This window comes from Zootoca vivipara, chromosome 12, assembly GCF_965207765.1.
Source record: "Zootoca vivipara chromosome 12, rZooViv2.hap1.1, whole genome shotgun sequence".
Lineage (NCBI taxonomy): Eukaryota > Metazoa > Chordata > Lepidosauria > Squamata > Lacertidae > Zootoca > Zootoca vivipara.
This window is the reverse complement of record NC_142595.1, coordinates 24,904,861-24,926,593: the sequence shown is the minus strand read 5'-3', so window position 1 is coordinate 24,926,593 and position 21,733 is coordinate 24,904,861. Positions and strand designations below refer to the sequence as shown.

The following is a 21,733-nucleotide window of genomic DNA, read 5'->3' as shown; positions in this document are numbered from 1 at the left end:
AGAGCCACCCAGTGAAGTTGAATGGTGGATAATTCAGAAAAGAAAAGAGAGTACTATGGAATTTGTGCCCAGAAAATGCAGTGATGGCTTTTAATGAGGATTAGACATCTTAAATGGAGGATAAGGCTATGTTCTGCCTCCACTGTAGGAGAAACAATGCCAGTTGTTTAGGAAGGACAGTTGGGGAAAGTGCTGTATGCTTGACTAGGTGATCCTTGATAGAAAAAGAACTTGCACATCTATGAGCTAGTTGGAGCAATTTGATTTGCTGTAAACCAACTTCTGACGTACAGTTCGCTGTTAGGTGCATGCAGATTGTATCCTAAACTGTCAGGTATTGGGTAGAAAGATGTTTGAACAGTGGGATGAAAAGGCAACAAAATGCAAGGCATAGCAGTAGGCCTGTCACACTCATATAGTGTAAAAGTATACACAAAAGTAGTTCCTGGGGACAGTGCTGTAGTCTTACAATACTATACTGTTTTAAGTAGCTTTGGGTTGCCCTGGGCATTAACTAACACATTTTAATAATAATAATTAATTTATGCCTAGCACATTTTAACACTTATGAGCAGGACAGTAATTCCCAAAATGGGAAAGCGGCTTTTTTTTGTATATGCCAATGGGAATGCCCTAAACTGCTTTATATGAGTGTGCTCTTTTCTGAAGTCTTTGTTGGAAGTATGATTATTTTTTGAGATCAGATGCAGTTCTTTGGGGAATGTAATGTTTGTATTTATTTGGGCAATTGCTACCCCACCCTTCAGCATGACTGCTCTCGGGGTGGCTAACAAAGCATGGAAACAATTAAAATCAAATCAAACATGACAACAGTGAAAACACAAGATTAAAAGGCCTGTAAAAAATAATAATACAAACATGGTGACAGAAAACAGGAGAGTTGGCTTTAAGCTAGCTTCTCTGAGGAAAGCATTTTAAAAGAAAAACCTCTTGTAGATACAGTACTTTGTCTACCCTCAAAATGGATGACATTAATGGATGCATAGCTTCAATATTCTTAGGTCGTTTTTCGTATGTTGTCATTGTTAAATGTCAGAATTGTCTCCCCCTACTTCCTTGTGGAAATACTGACCTGTTTGTCCCTTCTGCTGTTTACCTAGGGCAATGCTAGTATTGGTGGAGGAGATGGGAGAGGGCTGAGCTTCCATTGCTAGTTTATTTTGCCTTGTAATAGACTTGACTAACCGGGGGGGGGGCGAGCAGAACGCCAGAGTCCGTAGTTGGCGGCTTTATTTTATTAGGGCAACCAAAGGTGCAAGTAAGTGTGACAAGCTTTCGCGTTCTCCAGAACCTTTCATCAGGGCAGTTGCTACACAATGTGCCAGGTGGTGAAGATTTTATTTTTTCTGAAGTACAAAAAATAAAAACCACTGCGGATTATTTCGAAGCTTGTTTCTCGGTCTTGCACCATCTTTCTGAGCCCACCCTAACCTCGCCTTAACTGGTCTTGCATCATTCCCCACCCCACCCCGCTATAGACTCGTCGCTTTATTCCCTTAGGTCCCTGTAGAACGCCTTGCCACAACCGCTTTACCACTGCAGGGAGAAACAGGGATGACGTCACCGACGCAATGGGAAAACGTAATTGCAGAAGAAGCGCCGTTTCTGGCGGATTAGGACCCCCCTCTTTATTTTTATTTTTTTAATGCAGCAGCCCGCGAAGGCATGGAGCACGTGACGCTGTTGCTGGGCTGCTCTCTCCGCCCGCCGCTGGAGAGCCGCCTGCTGGTGACGTCGCCTTCCGCGGCCCCTTGATTGGGCGCGAATTTTCTCCTCTTAAAACCCCTTCCTCTCTTTACTTTTTTTTTTTTTTGGTGGTTGTTCCTTTCCCGCCGCCGCTTCGACCGCAAAGGAGCCTGGGTAGCTCGGGGGTGTGTGTGAACCGCAGAGCAGCGCGGGCATGTCGCTCTGCATGTCGGGAGCCGCAGTCCTTTTGCGGCCTCGCGCCTCACCTCGCTTTCCCGTCATTCCCTTTGCGCCGCCTACTTCCCCCTCATAAACGTTTCGCTTCTTATTTCTTCTCGGCTACTGTTAAGATGGCGGACCGTCGGAGGCAGCGCGCCTCGCAGGACAGCAGCGAGGACGAGGAGTCCGACTCGCCGCCCGGTAGCGCGGCCCCTTCCCCTCGGGGTGCCCACCGCTCTGGCCTGGCCGTGGCGGGAGGAGGTGGCGGGGGCGGCGGCGCTGCTGTTGAGGCCGTGAGCGCGGAGGCGCCGGTGACGGTGGGAGGCAGCCCGGCCGACTCGGAGTGTGTGAGTGTGGAAGGGAGCCTGGTGGGGAAGAGAAAAAAGGGAGTGGGGGCGGGGGGGGGGAGAAGCTGCTTGGACTTTCTCCTCTGACTGCACCCGGCGCCTCTTGTCGGGACCCGCTTTCGCCGCGGGCCTCGACCCCGGAACTACCGGCGACATTAAAGCAGAAACGTTAGCGTACCGACGAATGCAGAGAGCGGTCCTTGGTTGTTGGTTTTTTTTAATTAAAAAAAACGCTTGCCGTTGAGTAGCCGTAGCTTGTATCCGGTTATCCTACGCTCAAACGATGTGGTTTTTGGGAAAGCCTTAGTCGGAGGCAGCGCTTTCCTTTACGGGGTTGTTTTTTAAAATCGTCATGTAAATATTATTATTTTTTAATGCCTCCCTTAGTTACAAAAGTGTTTCCGAGCCCATTTATTCGGATTTTTCCTCAGCAATCTAGTTCTTGGGTATCTTTGGCCAGGATTCAAGAATTTGGAGGCCAAAGGATGTGCTTATCAGTCAAGCCTCAGTCCCGGTTATCTTTGTGGTTTTCCTTCTGGGAACTTAAAACTGCCAGTTGTGTCTCTGAGATGAGAATGTACACTGTCTTCCCTCAGTCTGTAGTCATATTTTTAGAACCTGAGTATTTTTAGAACCTCTTCTCCCCCACTAGCCTTTTCAAAGACCAGGGTGTCATCAACCACTTTTCTTTCTTGGAGTAACATTAATGTTAAGCGTGACATTTGAGGTTTTTTACCAAACAAGCCCCAATAGTCTTGGTAAGCAAATTTTGCTCTCATGTTTTGAAATCTATAAAAACAGCAATATGGTGATTGAAGCTGCTAAGGTTATTGGCCCGTTTGCAAAGTAATGGTGGGGCTGTTGGTGGTGTCCAAATGGAGAGAAAACTGAAGAGTTGAAACCAGAGGAGCATTTGGAAGAGAGCTTTTAGGAATTAAGACACACCCTTTGCTGGATGGCCACATTAGGATTTACAGATGGCATGCACCTGGTTTTATTGCATTGGCTGCTTTGATAGATCCACCAGGTCTTTGACTAATTTATTTTGTTCGTACTGAAATACCAGATTGGTTCTCAGTTCTGATTCTGTTTCCCCCTGAATTAAGGTGGAATCAACAACTAACAGCTGCAGTCTTGTTGTCATAGTGCAATGAAATAGTACGTATCCAGTGTGCTAAAATGTTGTACAGTGATTCCAAGCTTGGAATAGCTGAGCTTAGATTGCCAGTGGGGACACATCTACTGTGGTAGGGTGGGAATTGACATCCTTCTGGATAGCATTTAGCAGCTGCCGTGTTTTTCGTTTGCTTTCCTGACTCCCTTGTTCTTTTGAAGGTAGGGCTTTCAAAGTTTGAAGCAGACCACATCTGTAAGAAAACCTAAATGGTTGTGAGGGGAGACACAAGAAATAAAGAACAATAGAAAGAGGGTAGCATCATGTAACATGATCCAGCCTGAAAACATGAATGAGTAAACGAAGTAGGCTTAGTAAGCAGAAATTGTAGGTCCCAACATGTTCCCCACATAACAGCCCTTCCTTGGGGCTCTTTCTCTTTGCAAAGGAAGTTGTTGACAGTCTGTTGTCTGTAATACAGTGGTACCTTGGTTCTCAAACGGCTTAGTTGTCGAACAAATCAGCTCCCAAATGCTGCAAACCTGGAAGTAAGTGTTCGGTTTGCAAACGTTTTTCGGAAGCCGAACGTCTGAAGCAGCTTCCACTTGAGTGCAAGAAGCTCCTGCAGTCAAATCAGAAGCCACGCTTTGGTTTTCAAATGGTTTCAGGAGTCGAACGGACTCCTGGAACGGATTAAGTTTGAGAACCAAGGTACCACTGTAGGCTTGTCCTTGCTTTCTAAAGGTGTGCTCACACCAGGCAATTCTTTTCCCAGCAGAGTAAGGAAAGGGCACCTTTCTGCCTCTGGAGAATGCCCTGCTCTTCTTAGCAGGTGCATCATATGCATGCACAAGCAGCAGCGGAAGAGCTATTTCTCTTGCCTGTCCAGTTGAGACACAAACCCAATTTTTTATTTATGAGATCTGTTGGTAGGCAGGGTTCTGGCTTGTTGCTAAACTGAGCCGTCCTGCAAGTCAGTGTGTTTTGAAACTGTGCAGTACATCCATAAGACGTGAGTCCCCTTTTAAATGAGGAAATCACATTCCCATAGCCAAATCTGACCAAATAAGTGACTCCTTCAGAGATTTGGTGTGTAAAGCACTAGCTTTTTCCAGATGACATCCGAAGAAAATACATCCTAAAGGACCCTATGTAGCTGTTATTAACACAGGCAATAAAAGGAAAAGAGGTGGATTAAAGCAAAAAGAAAAATAGAATTGGGCCAAGAGAAACAAAATTTTCTGAGGCTGCATAAATGTAATGTATTTAAGTGTACTGATCTTGGCTACTAGCTACATCCCCCAGCTGGCAAGACCCACATAAAATAACTGAACAATATTGTTGCTGCTGTTTGCTCATATGATAGAGAATATTGCAGTTTCATTAAAAGATCATTGAGTTTTGTGTTTCCTCATCAGCTAGATTTCTTAACATATGTGTATTACAATTAAGCATTTTCATTTGTGTTCTTATTGAGGGTTATGCTGTTTTTCTTCTGAATCTACACTCATTACTCTGTATGGTAATATTTCTTTCTCTTAAAACAGGAAAGTGAAGATGGCATAGAAGGAGATGGTAAGTGATGTTCTTTTTTTAGTCTGAGTGATTGTGAATGGTGAGGCGTAGTGTAGATTTGGTCAGGGAATATTCTTAGAATTAATGATTATTGCAATAGCATTTTTTAAAACAATCAAATGGCATATACATTATCTTAAATAAAAAAATAAAGTTGTAATTCTACAAGGAAGATGTTCCAGACACAAGCCCTTATGCTTATGGTACTTTCAGGTAAATGTAGGTAAATTCAGACATCTTTTGTTAGAAATGGACCTCATTATAGGTGAATGGGTGGTAAGGTTTTCTACCAGAGTTTTGTTTGGCTGTTTGTATTAATGAAAACACAGTGTGATATTTTTTCTGCCATACATTCTAATGGCTTGGATATCTTATCAAGTGGTAAGACTTCCCCACATTTACCACTTGATAAAATTGTTTTATGTATTTGTAATCTATGACATTTGTCATTGACTGAGGAGGGCATTCCATTTCTTCTATACACCAAGCTTATAAAATGTAGCCAGAGCTGCCTTATTAAAGTACAGCTCAAGGGTTCCCATATCCACCATCACTTCATGAACATGAGTGGACAGTGAAACATCCCCTGCTTCACTGGCCATAGACTCTGTGGCAGTGTGAAGGAGCCATATATATGCACTTCATTAGGATGTGAAGACTTAATGCACTGTCCTTGAAGCTTCAACGGAAAGCTGAGTTTTGAGGAGGACTTTGAAGACTGCATTATGTAAGCTGGAAACATAAGAAGCAAAAATGTGAATATTTTATGGAAGCATGAGGCCAACAGATGATTGAGGGTGGTGGATTTTGAGGAGCTAAGAACATGGGTAGGAGGATATGGTGGTGGTGGCAGAGGGATGAGGTGGGACAAGGCCATAGTGGACTTTCGAGGTAACAGCAAGAACAGTTGGGAAAACATTGTAGGGATTAAGGAAGGGCTTACATGCCGTGCGAGTTGTGAAAGTGTTGAATAATTTTGGTGCAGAATTCTGAATTTAGGCAAGAGGGATGAAGTGACATTAGAATACTACAGAGATGGTTGCAGTAGTTATGAGAAATGGCCTGAATGGGAACCAGAGCTTTTTACCAAGAGGGCAGAGAAGCATGACCAGTGTATTTATAGTGTTTTAGATTGAGAAGCAATATGTCTTGTTGGTGAATGGAATGTGTTAAAAAAAGGAAAAAGGAGTGGGCATCAAAGATAAAACAAGTGTTGTGTCTGTTAAGTTGTGTGGATGATGACTTTGTCAATGGATCGAGAGAGTATATGAGAAGAGAAGGGTATAGGAAGATATTTGGTCATCTGCATAACAAATTTTAAAGGGTTTGTCTAACCGCAAACAACTCTTCTTTATATTTAGCTGTTCTTTCTGACTATGAAAGTGCTGACGACTCAGAGGTGAGTTACATTTTAACTGACAATTTCAAATATGTCTGTTGCCATTTTTCTGGTGTACAGTATTAACATACCAACGAACTTTTATTTAGAAAAGCAATCTTCAGGAATCTGTACTTTGGATGAATTGGGATGTTTAATTTTTATCTCCTTTGCCATGGAAAAGCAGTCCAACTTCTGCGTTTTGAAATTCATTGTTATCTATCCTCTGTATTCAAAGCTTATCTTGGGGGTATTAGACCTAGAAGCAAGTGCCTTGGATGCCTGTTTATCTTCTGCAGGTGTTGGGGAAGCCATCAGGTTCCAAATGGTGGTTCACTTACATTAACGAATTATATATGCCTTTATATAAACGAATTGTGGTTTTGTGTGAGCGTGAGGAACACAGAACTGAAACGTTCTTATTGTGCTCCTCCCCTACTCCTGAACTGCTGGAAACAAGCCAAAGTCTGGCTTTGTCATGGCAACTGAACTTGGGTTTGTTTGTTTCTCCCAAACAAACAAATGTTGGCTATTGCTCAGGGTTCATTTCTCTTTAAACAAACCATGAGCCCAGGTTCAGACATCAAAACAAGATGGAATTTGGCTTTTTCCTTCCACTTTAGCAGGAGCAGGGAAGGAGTGCTGTGAGAACTTTTCACATTAAACCATAGATTGTGTTTGCTAATAGATTGACTTGCAAAGCAAAACAGTTTGTATAAGCCTGTTCAGACAAACCAGTGTCCTGGAGGAAAAGGTTTTTTGTAAAATAATAATAATAATAATAATATTGCTAGACACCTGCACCAATTGAATCACATTGGATGTTTGTTTCAGGCTGAGGAGGGGGAATACAGTGAGGAGGAAACATCCAAGGTGGACCTGAAGCGGGAGAGTAATGAAACTAATGAGCTGACAAGAAAATCAGACAAAGGGGATGAAAAACCAGAATCGAAAGGCACTGTGGCAGGCGAGAGGCAGAGTGGGGATGGCCAGGTAAGTCTTACTAAATGCTGAGTACAGGTACTAACCACTTTGGAAACTAAAAGGTCCAAATTGAATACTTTGTTTCATAATATTCTAAAATAATCTTCCTGCATTTTTGTGTAATAGGCTAGTGTTAGAGAAATCAACAAAGGCATCAAATTTTAAACTGTTTTGCCCTTTTTCCATTTACACAAATGCAGTTAGTTGTTTTCACCACTGGAACATGTTCCTACATTCTTTCTACACAGTCTCTAGCCATTGGTGTTGTGAAGGTCTGTTCTGAATATAGCTAACATTGGACATTGTCCTTTTTTTATCCCCCCCCCCAAAGTATTCCAATAGTGACATCACTTAGGAGAAAGAGCAGCAGATCTAGTTGTACTTTATATCCTGAAATTTTCTCCATTATATGTTTTTAAATCTTTCCCCAACATTTTTCAGCTGGCAAACAATTTCACTGCAAATGATAGAAATCTTTTCTCACATTTTCAGCAGTACAACATACAATTCTTACTTTTCTTGCATTTAAGGGAACAGAATCTTGCAACAATTCTCTCTTAATATTCATACACAAAGAAAAAGTGTGACCATTTGTTCAAAAGTCTCTCTAAGTATATAGGTGTATATTAGGTGTATAAGTGTATACTCCATATGTTGAGTCTACTTAACCATAAATGCAGTTGTCCACACTTCTCAGCTTCGTGCTAAGCGGATTGCTGTCAATTCAGGCACTTCTACTTGCCTAATCTGCAGCACAGGGAGGGGAGGAAGTCATGCTGTGCTAGTGGAAACCACAGGCTTCGGCCAGCAGGGCTTGTTAGTTGAATCCCACTCAGCACTTTGAAGAACATTTTCTTATTTACTGCTTTTGCTTTATCAGTTAGATAAGATAGGTTGCTTTTCCGTCAAGTTGTTCTGTGGAGTACTTGCATGGTTTTTGGAGAGGGCCTTATGGGGAATACTATTATTCTCAGACAGCTGTTCTATATTTGTTAGCAGTTTTATCTTCTGTGATAACATTGACCGAAACATTGGATGAAGAGGATAGGTTCTGGAATACTTCCGGTGGGTTTCTGTGTAGGCAGAAGACCAAGAGGCGCTTGCTTTCCTTTTTTCTTGTAGGAAAGCACTGAACCAACTGAGAACAAGGTTGGAAAAAAGCTTCCTAAGCACCTGGATGATGACGAGGACCGGAAGAACCCTGCATACATACCTCGCAAAGGTCTTTTCTTTGAGCATGACCTTCGTGGGCAAACTCAGGAAGAGGAAGTCCGGTAGGTGATGTGGGCAGCGAGTGAAGTGAGGTGGATTTGCAGAGCAAGGGGTGCTCTTGGTCAGGAAGGGTTAGAAAGTTAACTGGGTTTTTTTTTTCTAACTATCTGCTACCTTGAGTGGCTTTGAGCAGCCATCTACTGGCCATTAGACCCTCAGGAAACATTATTTGCTTTACAGAGTCATTTGACAGTTTCCTTTGAGTCCCATGTTTCTCCTCGGACAGGCTTTATTGGTTGGGGTACCCTGGTTTTAGTATTCCCTCCCTTCAGGCCCACTTGACTTCTATTTTAGTGGCCTTTTGGCTTACTGAAGACCTTTCTGTTTTGTCAGATTTTTGCCTGATTTGAGTTTTCTCCCTGCCCTCGGTGCGTTTATACAATTGTATTCCACTGTATTAAGATCAGTACGCTTTCTTGTTCTTACAAAAGACCATAACAAATGCATTCTCCAACAAGCCAATACAATCATACAAAGATAATTCAATTTCAAACCTGGCAACAAAAGTAGGAATGGGAGCATAAATTAGATCTCTATCTCAACATCTGTTGCGCTACATTTTTAAATCTATGGTTTTGAACCACTTCTGAGGTCCTATGTTGCTAGAAAGATGGGATAGAGCGCTTTCTATAAATAAAAACATTAAAGCCTCACTGGTTCTTTCCCTCTTGACACACAAGACCTAAGGGCCGCCAGCGCAAACTGTGGAAAGATGAGGGACGGTGGGAGCATGACAAGTTCCGGGAAGACGAGCAGGCACCAAAATCAAGGCAGGAGTTGATTGCTCTATATGGGTATGATATCCGCTCGACACACAACCCTGATGACATCAAGCCCAGGAGAGTGCGCAAACCAAGGTGAGGTAACAAGGACAAGTGTATGTACTTGTTGTATTATAGTATCAGACTGGGGAGGGGGATGGGATGGTGTGGTGGCCCAGGAACATTAATTATGTGCCCTGAATAGCTTGTGGAATGCGCTTCTGACCTGTAGCATCTTATCTCCATTCAGATTTGGGAGCCCACCACAGAGAGAGCCAGATTGGGCCAATGAAAGGCCTAGTAAGCCACCACGGCAACAGAGCCTAGAAAGTACTCCCGTGCCGCCCAGGACATTCATCAACAGGAACTCTGCAGGGACCGCACGGATGCCCCCACCGAGGACTTTCCCAAGACCCGGTGGCTACAAAGAGACCCGTCCATGCTACCGTGCTGTGGATGTGAACAGCCAGCACGCGCCTCGCTTCAGTGAGCAGTCAAAGCATGAGAGCAATTACCGTTCCAGGCGTTCAGAGCCCCTCCCACCACGAGAGCCTTCTCCTGAAGTAGAGATTCCGCACAGTCGCAACAGCCCTGTTAAAAAGGAAGAGGTGGTTTCGGAAAGCCCAGCAGCTCCCGCAGATGTTCTTCAGCCACCACCGGATAGGCCAGTGGAGAAGAAGTCCTACTCCCGGGCAAGGAGGACTCGGACCAAAGCAGGCGAGACAGGGAAGTTGGCCGAGGAAGTCCCGCTTCCATTGGGGTTGACTCCTGCACCGCTGAAAACTCCTGAGGTTATACCATCCCCCTCGCCAGCAAAGACTGGTAACTGGGAGGTGCCTGTTGAAGCCAGCCTAGATGGGCTCGAGCAAGACATGACCCAGTTAAATATAACAGAACAGAACTGGAGCCCAGGGCAGCCCCAGTTCATACAACCTCAGGGTAAGTGGCTGGCTGATGAACTGAAGCAGAGGGGGGACTAGCTTTATTTACTTGATATATTTATAATCCACCCCCCATAGAGCAGTTTCGAAAGAAAAGTAATCTAAGTTCTGACTCATAAAACAGTTAAAACATCACTAGCCAAATATGTATATGGTTATTTCAAACTGCTATGTGATTCCTTTGCTCTGCTCTTTATTTCCTATAATTTTGTTTTCTTCTCTGCCCTCCCTCGACATTTTGTCTTTGATCTCCTCCTAAACCTCGCCTTCTTAAGCCCCAGTCTTCACTTTCTAATTATGTTTCCCTTCCTTCCTTCCCTTAGTTTGCTGCCTTCTTAAGGCCCTGGCTCTTGTTTTCCAAGTTGCTTCTGTCCACCCCTATTTGTCTAGATGTTTTTGCTGCCCTGCTTTTCTTTAGGATCTGAGCAGCTCAATCTATGGCAGGCATAGGCAAACTCGGCCCTCCAGATGTTTTGGGACTACAACTCCCACCATCCCTAGCTAACAGGACCAGTGGTCAGGGATGATGGGAGTTGTAGCCCCAAAACATCTGGAGGGCCAAGTTTGCCTATGCCTGATCTATGGTAACCAGAGTCTTTTAGGATCAGAGATCAGCAATAACCAAAAGCTCTTATTGCATCTGTGACATTGGGACATATCCACTCACTGGCAGAAGTACAATACTGATTTCAAACATACTAAAATCCCAAATTGTTCATTTTTAGCTACTAAGTATTTGCCTAAACTGAAGGTCTGAGAGGACGCAGGCGCAGGAGTTCCATGACTGAAAACGCTATTCTGCGAAAGCTCCTGTTTATGTGCTGATTTGTCCTAGAGATAATATCCTTCAGTTATTCTGAGAAATCACATTAAGATAAAGAAGAAAAAGCAGTTTCACAGTTCTGTAGGGTTCGGACTGGTGATGACTTCGTATGTCAAACCTCCTCCAGTGTTTACAAATCATGCTTGCAGTTGCTGAACACTGCCCACGCTTTCAAAATTCATCTTTTTTTTTTAAATGGAGGCTGCAAATGTTGCTTTTAAACACACAGATAGTTTTCCATCAGATTCTGCATTGTCTTGACGAGGAGAGAAGTATATGAGCAGCCATGATGGAGCTCCGTTGTTTGTGAAGTGCTCTTTAATGCACTGTTGGTTAGAAAAGAAGAAAAGCTGGGGTTCACAGGATGTTGGCCTAAGTAGGGAAGTACCCACAGTAGGCTCAGCCAACTCAACCCAGGGTCCACTGTGATGGCACATGAGGTCGGATGGAACTAAGGAGTCTCTGACCAGTGCTCAAAGGGGTGACCACCTGGGAAATGCATGTACACCACCTTGGGTTCCATGGCAGAAGAAAAGTGGGATATAAGTGTAAGAAAATAAACTTCTCGTTGAGGCAGAAGTGGTAGGTTCTGCAGCAGTTGGTGCTGTCTACCAATGTCGACATCCTATTATGAGCCCTTGTGTTCTGTAGCGTAGCCCCAAATATACTTCATTCAAAGATTTGTAGTATGGTTAAAAGGGAACAGATACAGTTCATTTGAAGAGACATATAAGCCTGCCACTTGGCCATCCCTTTTTTTATCAAAAACGGCACCTGAACTTCCATTTCATTATGGACCTTATTGCACACCTGACTATCCCTCTGGCATTTTTTTGTTGTTACTTAGTCGTTTAGTCATGTCCGACTCTTCGTGACCCCATGGACCAGAGCACGCCGGCACTTCTGTCTTCCACTGCCTCCCGCAGTTTGGTCAGACTCATGTTGGTAGCTTCGAGAACACTGTCCAACTATCTTGTCCTCTGTCGTCCCCTTCTCCTTGTGCCCTCAATCTTTCCCAACATCAGGGTCTTTTCCAGGGAGTCTTCTCTTCTCATGAGGTGGCCAAAGTATTGGAGCCTCAGCTTCACGATCTGTCCTTCCAGTGAGCACTCAGGGCTGATATGGTATCAAATAAATCTCTTTAATTATTAGTACAAAAGGTTAGAGTCTTAGGACCTGACTGCATTGGCTAGTCCGCTTTGCAGTGCAGTCAAGCCGTAAAATCTTCTAGATCTGTGGCCGTAATGAGTCATAGGTGACAGTGACCTTACACATGCTGAAATTTTGTGCTCTTTGGACATTCCCTCTGCCACGTTTTTCTCTCCCTCTTCCCTCTCCTCTCCTTCCCCCACCCATTGGAAAACGTGGCAACCAGCCCTGCTCACACATGGGTACTTGCCACTTTCTGACTTTTATACCAACTTACACAAACATAATTTTCATGTCAGTTAATCCCACTTCAAATGTAATATTTAGTTCATGAATTCATCAAAGAGTCAAGTGATGAGAGAGCATGCACAATAACTTGTCCTTGGAAATAGAAATATTTACTTCATCTGCAGAATTTGGTCATTCTTTGTGGGGATTCCTGGGTTTCTGTAGGGCAGATTTTGAATAGGTCTAGACATGCTTCTATTATCATGCCAGATTTCATTTGAGTGCTTTCTAGCACTCCTTTTTCTTATTTAATGTACCTTGGAATGCTCAGAGTAAAACAGATTACCTGAGCAGGTTGCCTATACACAAGAGCAGCCACAGGTACTACATGCACACTTCCTCAAAATTAGCTAGCACAGGCATGATCTTACTCTACTCAGGCATTACAGCTGAATCTCTCTTTAATGTTCATTCCTATTGCACTTGTGTTATAAGGATTCTAAATAGTGCAATAAACTGTAGATAACCACAAAAGCTATCAAAGCACTTGAAACAAATATCAGACTGGAACCAATAAAGTGCAGTGTTTACAGATAACATACAAGTTTTTGTAATTATCTGCAGTGATTATGAACAGACTTATCTCAAGGCTTAACTCATCTGCTGTGAATTCTGCTTGGAGGAGCGTAAGGGCCCGCCTTGACTTCAGAGTGAGGTGTGGGAGAATAAGCTAGGGGAATAGATTGCAAGACAGGAAGACTAGGTACTGTTACATATTTTAAAAACTTATTTTCTGTCATGAAGGCTTATTCTCTGTTATAAAAGAAGCTGATGTTTGCAACATGTGACAGTACTGGTGTTGTGAGTGAAATCTGTAGGTACAGTGGAACCTCGGTTTACGCCTACCTCCGTTTATGAACGCCTCCGTTTACGAACGCCACGGACCCGGAAGTGTTCCGCGGTGCTCGGATGCGCAGAAGCAATCTGTGCAGCTCACGCATGCGCAGAAGCGCTCTATCCGCGCGTCACGAGCAAACACCTCCATGGAACGGATTGCGTTCGCAAACCGAGGTACCACTGTACATGGAATATACCCAGCTGATGTTGCTTCCTGACCTACAGCATTAGAGACAATAAGTTGCATAGACATCTTCCTGCTCTCTCTGCATCTTAGCAAGTAATATTTGTTCTCATTTTCATCTTTCCTCAGGATCCTCCTTAACCTGCTGCCTCTTCCTGGTTTCTTTCTAATGTTAAGTGTAAAGTAGTAATCTGCCTTGTTGCTGTTTTTCCTTTTACTCCCTTCCCAATAGGTATTCCTAACCAGATGCACATTGGAGCAGCTCCACCCCCTCAGTTCAACAGGATGGAGGAGATGGTAAAGTCCTGTGTCTTTTTCCTGCTTTTCAAGTGGTGGGTCTGACTGGCAACCAGGGGGTGGGCTGAGGCCCTAGAATTCTCTGTAGAGAGTCCCTGCTGCATTTGGGGAAAGTTACGTAACTTGAGTCTGGCTGAGACTTGTAGTGGGCTGAATTTGAACTGATTGGATATTTTTTACAGAGAAATGGGGGATAGACTGTTGCCATAAAGGGAAAGGGCCGAAAGCAGAAAAGGTGTTGAGCACCACCCAGTACCTCTAGGAATTGGCAGAGTAAGATGTAAGCGGTAAAGTACCCGGTTAGCTGCTGCTTTTCATTTAACTCTGAGGACTAGAAGCCTAAAGTGAGCTTCGATTCTCAGGATTCTGAAGAAGTTACTCTTTAAGGAAAGATAAGTTCTGAACAGGCTTTAAAAATGGGAACACCCCAATTTGCAGCCAGCAAATCTGGCTGGGCAGGAGCAGGGTGTTTCGTTGTGACATTCTTCTATGAACTTGTGCTTTTTCAGGGTGTTCAGGCAGGCCGTGCAAAGCGTTACTCATCGCAGCGTCAGAGGCCTGTCCCAGAGCCTGCTCCGCCTGTGCACATAAGCATAATGGAAGGGCACTACTATGACACACGTGAGTCCATGCTGCTGCTTAAAAATCTCTGGGTTGCCTGTATTTTGTACTACTATAAAACTTGAACGGGCTACAGATTATTTATTCAGCCTTCTGTCTACAGTGTTGTAAGTTCTCCCTCAAGTAAAAGTGGATTATTTTGTACCAGAATAACCCAGAAATATGATAAAAAAATTCCTTCAGTAGCACCTTAAAGACCAACTAAGTTTTTATTTTGGTATGAGCTTTCGTGTGCATGCACACGAAAGCTCATACCAAAATAAAAACTTAGTTGGTCTTTAAGGTGCTACTGAAGGAATTTTTTTATTTTGCTTCGACTCAGACCAACACGGCTACCTACCTGTAACCAGAAATACGAATTACTAATTAAACAGCATGAAAATAACAAAGCACTTTTTAAATTCCTGGATGAGGGGAATCTGAAGCTGAGTCTCCCCAGTCCAAACAAAGAGGCAATTTCCATTTTACTTTTGTGCAGACACCACTTCCATTAATAAGGAGCATCTCCTTATTCACCCCTGTACCATCTCTAAAAGCTGATTTGGCTAAACAGTTCTCTGCATGATTTCACGTTCTTCCCTCTGCCTTCATGGAAACTGATTTCTTTTTACAGGCATCCCAGTGTGTTTACTGTTAAGCTACCAGTGTGCATGGAATAAAGGTCGTATTTGATGGTTTATCATTACAGTACAGTTCCAGGGACCGATCTACACTCACAGCGAGAATCCTGCCCCACTGCCTCCCCAAGGGGTGATCGTTCAGCCAGAAATGCATCTCTCCCATCCGGGTAGGGAATTGCTTCTAGCATCTCCTCCTGTCCAGGCATTTCTCTCCAACGCAAGCCCGTGTGAGCTCTGTGAGACCGATATGGGGAGGAAAAGATAATGGGGCAATCATATAGGGTTGATTGTTACCTTAAGCCTAAAACCTGGGATACTGGATCAGAACTGTTTCCCCCTTCTCTCCCCCTCGCTCGTTGCTTTATAGTACCAAATGGCATCATTGGTACAAAGCCTTCTCTGTTCCGTGAAAAAAATTGGCACCACGCTGAAGCTTTGGATTCCATCTGTGCCATTCTGCTGCATTGGAAACCCTGTGTCAGATGTGTGTCAGAAGACAAATATCTAAATTAGGTTTAGCTAATGCAGTGATGGGATGGAGAGATTGTTTTGCTGATCCTTCTGTGTAGATATGGGACGGGGGGACGGGACGGGTGGGCAGATATCATAAACTTATTAGTTGTCACCCAAAGCGTCTTCAAGTGATTTACGTTGGGAAAGAAATACATAAACAAATTATGCCAAAGGGGGGAGGGGGAGGAACCGTATAACATTATTTTTTCCATACAACATACTGTATTGGGGAAAGAAACAGAAAACCAGTTCCCTGTGATAGAAAATATTGGCAGCATACTAACAACGAACAAAACAATGCTCCTACCCACTAACCAATAGATAAAAGGAAAGCTCCATGCCAGCATTCCCCCTCCACAGCCCCAATATCATTCATGTCAGCCCAGTAATTTTTTTAAATCTCCACACCCCACCCAGAGCTCTAGGGTCATAACGAGCTGCTGCGTATTGGGTGGGGGGTGGATCCTCCAGGGATGGTCTGGCACCCCACCCCGCCATTATCAGGGGTCCAAAAAACAGACCAGAGCTCATCGGGTTTTAATAGCATAGCCACAGATTTGTTACGGCCATATCTATACTCAAAAGAGCTAAGAAATTGTATTAGAAGATTACTAATTTGCTTTTTGGAAGAGGAGGGCATTCTGAATCAGGTACTTGTTCCCATCAGATTCTGGAGATGATGTTTTGTTTTGTTTTTTACTACTTCTTGCTGCTGTGGGGAAGCCTTGCCCAATTCATATCCTGTCTTAGGCAAGAGAGAAGGTTTCTTCTGCAAGTCTCTTCTCACGGCTAGCATAATTATTTGAATCCTTCTTTTTTTCTCTTCCCATGGCTGCCATTTCCTTCTGGGTAGGAAAAACAAAATGAAGGAGAGAACATTTGAGCTTAATTGGATTTAAAAGGAGGGATTTTCTGACCATCTGCAAATCACAGGGATTTTACCCTCCAGGATCAATCCTCACAAGCACAGCACAGGGACATTGCACAGAGATGCTGACAGAAGACTTATTCATGCCATCAGATGGGCAGATGAATCCTTCCAGCAAAACGTTTCTCTTAATGGAGCAGATTGTAATCCTCTTCAGCACCCATTCCCTGTTGCATTTTTTTATTTCAGAAGCAACTGTCTGACTCTTATTTTCTTTTTTCTTTGCCAGGGTTACATCCACACCAGACACCAGCACCTTTGACCAACCCTGGTTTATATCCTCCTCCTGTATCCATGTCGCCGGGACAGCAGCCACCGCCTCCCCCACCGCAACCACTGCTAGCACCAACCTACTTCTCCCCTCCTCCTGGAGTGATGAATTTTGGCAATCCCAGTTACCCCTACCCTCCAGGACCACTTCCGCCGCCGCCACCTCCCCATCTGTATCCCAACGCTCAAGTAAGTTTGTTCTCATTTGGGCTTTAAGTCTTTAAACACCGAGATCCAAAGTGGCAGGTGGCAGAGAAACAAAGCAAAGCTTTGTCCTGTCGTTAGGGCTCAGGCTAAAGTGAGAAGTGTATGCAGCACGTGGTACACTGATTGCTGCTCGCTGTTGTAGCAGATGCACATTGGATAGTTCTGGGGATTCCTCTTGCTAGTAATTGCATTGTCAGAGGCTGCTAATCCAAGCTGACCAAATGCGAAAGTATCTTTGATAGAACAGATTTCATGCTGTGGAGGCAAGACCAAACAAGTCTTACAAGCCACAGAACATGATGTTGCCATTCCGTGTTTCTTTCAGCGTTGGCCTAAAAGTCTGGGCATTTAGAACTTACTGTTTATCTATTAAATTTATATACTGCCCTTCATCAGTAGATCTAAGGGTGGTTCACAACACAAGCATACAAGATACATAATACATAATAACAAGAACAACCCCCCCCCAAAAGCCGAATAACCCCCACCCAGTGTTAGAAACTCAGATACATAAGCTAATTGTCAAATGGCACCTTAAACCTAGATTACAGTCACCATAGCGGAATGTCTAGGCAACTTTCTTTGTAATTAGTATTATTTTTATTTCTTCAAGGAGAAGATCCCTTCTCTAAGTGACTCTTGGCTTTCTCCATATTTATTTACCTACCGTACTTAATTTGTAGAGCTGCCCCATAGCAGAAGTGCTCTAGGAAGCCAGCATGGTGCAGTGGTTAAGTGTCGGACTAGGACCTGGGAGATCAGGGTTCAGAGCCCCTCTCAGTCATGCATGAAGCTCACTAGACAACTTGTTTTATAGTTGGTTGATGCTGTAGTTTTTGTTGATTTACTGTACCCTGCCCAGAGATCAAGCTTGGATGAAAGGCGGGGGGGGGCACACTTCTTTTTCTGTTCCTTTTTTCCTTAAATGTCGGCTTCCTATAATTGGACAAACAATGTTTCTTTTTAACTCTATCAGATGTGTTTCTGTGATTGATTTGTGTGTGTACTTTGTATTTAAATTAGTGTGTGTGCGCGCAGCTATGATGTATAAATACTGTGGAGGTTATAACAATATAATATGTAATATCAAACACTTTAGACCAGGCTTCCTAAACCTCGGCCCTCCAGATGTTTTGAGACTGCAGTTCCCATCATACCTGACCACTGGTCCTGCTAGCTAGGGATCATGGGAGTTTTAGGCCAAAAACATCTGGAGGGCCGAGGTCGAGGAAGCCTGCTTTAGACCAGCCCAAATGGTTTCCTTTTATCTTGGTTTGTAGGCCCAGTCTCAGGTGTATGGAGGGGTCACCTATTATAACACAGTCCAGCAGCAAGTGCAGCCGAAACCTTCACCACCCCGAAGAACTTCGCAGCCTGTCACTATCAAGCCACCACCTCCTGAGGTATCATTTACCCTCCCCTGATTCACTCTGTGTGATCATTTGTGATCCCTAGAGAGGGAGTTCACCATTCATAAGACGACCCCCCCCCCTTGATCCACAAGAGTGGTTTGTGAAAGTGGGGAATCTCTGCTTTTGTGTTGTTCTGATATGTTGCAAACTCTAGATTCTCGTTGCAGGTTGTAAACAGGGCTCCAGTTAACATTTCTAAACGCTATTGAAGGTGAGCTTAGATGTTAAGATCAAGGTGTCATTGGGACATTCCCGCTGATAAACCCAAACTAAATATTCCATCTTGTTAATGGCAGCTTTACTATATGAGAAATTACTTCACAATAAAGCTGGTTGCATTTTCTGTGTGATAAGGGTGGGGTGGGGGTTGCACCATTTTTTACTTGATTTAAAATAACCCCTTTTGGTTGCCTCTTTGTTTCTGGGTCAGTGAAAAGGCTGTTTATCACTCCACCACCACAAAAAAGCCTATGCTAAAAAATTTAACAAATAGCTGTAAAAATAATTAAATCGCAAGTGTCAAGTACATAAAAAAAAGTACAAGTGGGAGAGACATTGTGTCCCTCGCTCTTTTAGGAAATACTGATCTCGAGCAGTGGTTTCCAATTAGCTAAGTACCACATACCCCCTGTTTTTCAAAAACCAAGTGATGGACCGCTCACTTTTGAAAATGTTGAGGAAAATGTTTGTGGTAACAGTAGCCAGTTAACTTCTGGCTGGTGAAGTTAACTGTACAGGCCTCACTCTCCCTTGAGCAAAATAAGCCTGTGACTGGGTGGTACTACTTCAGACTGCAGATGGGGTTCACATGGTGCAATGCGTTTTCATACAAAACCATTCTCCATATAAGCAACTAGTATGCCAAGGGAAAGCCTGAGCAGCACCCCTTTTCCCCTGATCATTCTAGTTATGGAGGAATTTTTTTTTTCCATATTGAAGAGCATTCTACCTTGTCAGCTGCACCACCCACAATCTGAAATGGTACAGCTCAGGTCAGGCGCAGTGAGAACAGTGAAAAGAGTTTCAGCAAGGGAATATGGCTAATTCAAATTATACACATCCTAAAGCTGCTTATATTCAGGATAATCTTCCTGAATGGGAACTTTTCACAGTGAGAGGGTTTTCCTTTAAATAACTTTTCTAGAGAGAATCCCCTTGGCTGTCTAGTTCAGGGGTGGGCAGATTTCAGGCTTGCCCAGTTTACTTAGTTCTTTAGTAGAACGTGAGACCCGCAAATTGGAGCCTGATGCACAATACATACACTTAGAATAATTCTGAACTCAGGAATTTGTTCTGAATACCAAAACTGAACAGAGTTTACAGTCCCTCGACACAATAATGCACTCTTCGTACCCCTCTCTGCTTTCTTCATTTCTGCGATATAATTGGTATTGTTAAACAATTGGGAGTAAAAAAGGCCATGAATCATAGAATCACCCAGAAACCTGCCAGTTGATCCTCATTGACCTTCTAGCCACTCCCAAGTGATTTTAATCTCCTGGCGTGTTGGTAAAAAGTAATGTCATAATAAGGTACAACAAACAACAAGTTTGTGTAAATAGTGAGAAGACTTGTGGGTAGCCATTGGAAATGGAACTGTTTGGGCAGAAGGAGATGTTCTGGGGAGTGATCAAGACATTGATACCACGGTGTGCACTAACTGTAGTTTAGAACCCAATCAATGGTTTTAGCTTCCATATGAAAGAAGCAATCTCATGGTATAATAGGGCAAACTAGAGACAGATGGAACAGGCATAAGAGTGGGATTATGCTCTTTCTTGGCCTGGGGTAGAATTGTTCAGGCATGGCAATGACAGTTCCTAAGCCATGTTAATGCTGGGTCTCTGCTTTCTTTCCCCCTCTTGTTTCTGTCTAGGACAGCAGAAATGAGAAATCCAAAGAAAGGAGCAACACTTAAGGACTCTGCACTTTGCTGGTTTCAGTAGAGTACCAGAGCTGGCACCTGTGGCAGGCAGAAGATGGCTCCTTTGTGTGGGCTTCTCCTCTCCTTTCCATTGGTAATAGGTGATGTACATGGATGCAGGCCCTTCTGCTGTGCCATACCATGCCAGTATCTTGATCAGGGGCCAGATTGCCCACCAGGAGGGCATAAGCGAAACCACATATCTTTACAGTCTCTCTCTCTCTCATCTTGGGACAAAGAGACTGTACAAACATAGTTGGATGTAAGATTTCTCTGCTCACTGAGAGCAAAACCGTTCTCCACATTCTTCTCCCTTCTTCGTTTAAATGTTTTTAGGTGTCAAAACTAAAACTACCCAACTCTTCCTTAACGTTAATTTGAAGAACCTGACTTACTTTGTTTCTATTCTGTTTAATTGGTCTTGTTAACGTTACTTGAGTTGTGTGGCTTATCTTCTCTTTGGCTGACTTTTTCCAATAATATGATTTTAAAAATAAGTCATAATAGTTGTGCAAACTCTTTTTATTTTCTTGGATTAAAATTATAGAGGAATCTGGAAAAGGGTCGCCTTGTCTGAAAGCAGTAGTTGTCTTTTCTGTTGCCACTTCAATTTTGTTTTAGGAAAAAGACTTTAATTTAGGATGAGCCCCAGTGAGCATTTGTCTGCTGATCATTTAATCGTGAGCTGTTCTGACCCCCACAGTGCCAGGAAAAACAATGCACCCCCAGGTGGGCGAGGGTAACCAAGCCTATATGTGTGGTTGGTAGCCTGTAAACACGATTATTTGACCAGACCTCATGTGTCCTTCAGAAGGTGCAAGAGGCTCATCCGCCTCCTGAAACACAACACTGAACCTTCTTTGGAGCTCTTGAAGTGACGGCCTGCAGGCTTTCACCCTGTTTGCCTGCACTTTGCAGCTTAGATTTCGCCTGCCAGGCTGCATGGCTTTCACCAAACGCCCTGTACTTCCTACATATTTCTAATTCACTTCCAAAACTGCACTAGGAAGACAAAGCTTAAGTGGTCAGCCTGTAGCCACTTGTGCTGGAGCAAGATGCCCAGTACTAGCTGGGCCCTGGCACAATGAGCCATCCCTAGCCAGTCTGCTTTTTCATGCATGTGTAGCTTCCTACTTGAAATATCAGGGTCTGTGTTTCCTTTTAATTTGATAACCCTTCTAATTTAATTTTCAACAAGTACAGCTGGCATTTGAAGGAAAATCCCTGTATGTTCTAAGTGTATTTGCTTTTCCTCTGCCTTAAGGTTTGAAATGTATCCGTTTAACATATCGGTTTTGAAATATTAGACCTAATGACACTGTGATAGCTATTTTTTGTTAATAAATTTGTTTTGTTCCTGTT

At 43.4% G+C, this 21,733-nt stretch overlaps 2 protein-coding genes across 4 annotated transcripts in view; both read left to right on the top strand.

Annotated features, from left to right (window-relative positions):
* Window positions 1–7,261, top strand: part of MSL1 (MSL complex subunit 1) — a 25,418-nt gene extending 18,157 nt beyond the window's left edge. Inside the window, exons 9-11 of the transcript XR_004693748.3 lie at window positions 4,935–4,962; window positions 6,324–6,361; window positions 7,175–7,261. The gene's annotated coding sequence lies outside the window, so the exon portion shown is untranslated. The remainder of the gene's footprint in view (window positions 1–4,934; window positions 4,963–6,323; window positions 6,362–7,174) is intronic.
* Window positions 2,049–21,733, top strand: CASC3 (CASC3 exon junction complex subunit). 3 transcript variants are annotated; one of them, XM_035134449.3, is made up of 14 exons: window positions 2,049–2,273; window positions 4,935–4,962; window positions 6,324–6,361; window positions 7,175–7,333; window positions 8,447–8,598; window positions 9,277–9,453; window positions 9,608–10,296; window positions 13,812–13,876; window positions 14,386–14,497; window positions 15,186–15,284; window positions 16,788–17,017; window positions 18,316–18,438; window positions 18,615–18,658; window positions 20,324–21,733. In XM_035134449.3, the coding sequence occupies exons 1-13, from the start codon at window positions 2,058–2,060 to the stop codon at window positions 18,654–18,656; spliced, it is 2,130 nt and encodes a 709-aa protein (XP_034990340.3). In that variant the 5' UTR covers window positions 2,049–2,057; the 3' UTR covers window positions 18,657–18,658; window positions 20,324–21,733. The 3 variants fall into 3 exon arrangements, with proteins under 3 accessions (XP_034990340.3, XP_034990342.3, XP_034990341.3); XM_035134451.3 differs by having other exon boundaries at window positions 18,602–18,658; XM_035134450.3 differs by lacking the exon at window positions 18,615–18,658.

What these genes read in the sequence shown, in the direction of transcription:
- CASC3 (XM_035134450.3), top strand. Translation starts at nt 2,058, where the DNA reads ATGGCGGACCGTCGGAGGCAGCGCGCCTCGCAGGACAGCAGCGAGGAC. An exon ending in GCCCGGCCGACTCGGAGTGT is followed by an intron (nt 2,274 to 4,934) that starts GTGAGTGTGGAA and finishes CTCTTAAAACAG; the next exon opens with GAAAGTGAAGATGGCATAGA. An exon ending in AATGCATCTCTCCCATCCGG is followed by an intron (nt 15,285 to 16,787) that starts GTAGGGAATTGC and finishes TTTCTTTGCCAG; the next exon opens with GGTTACATCCACACCAGACA.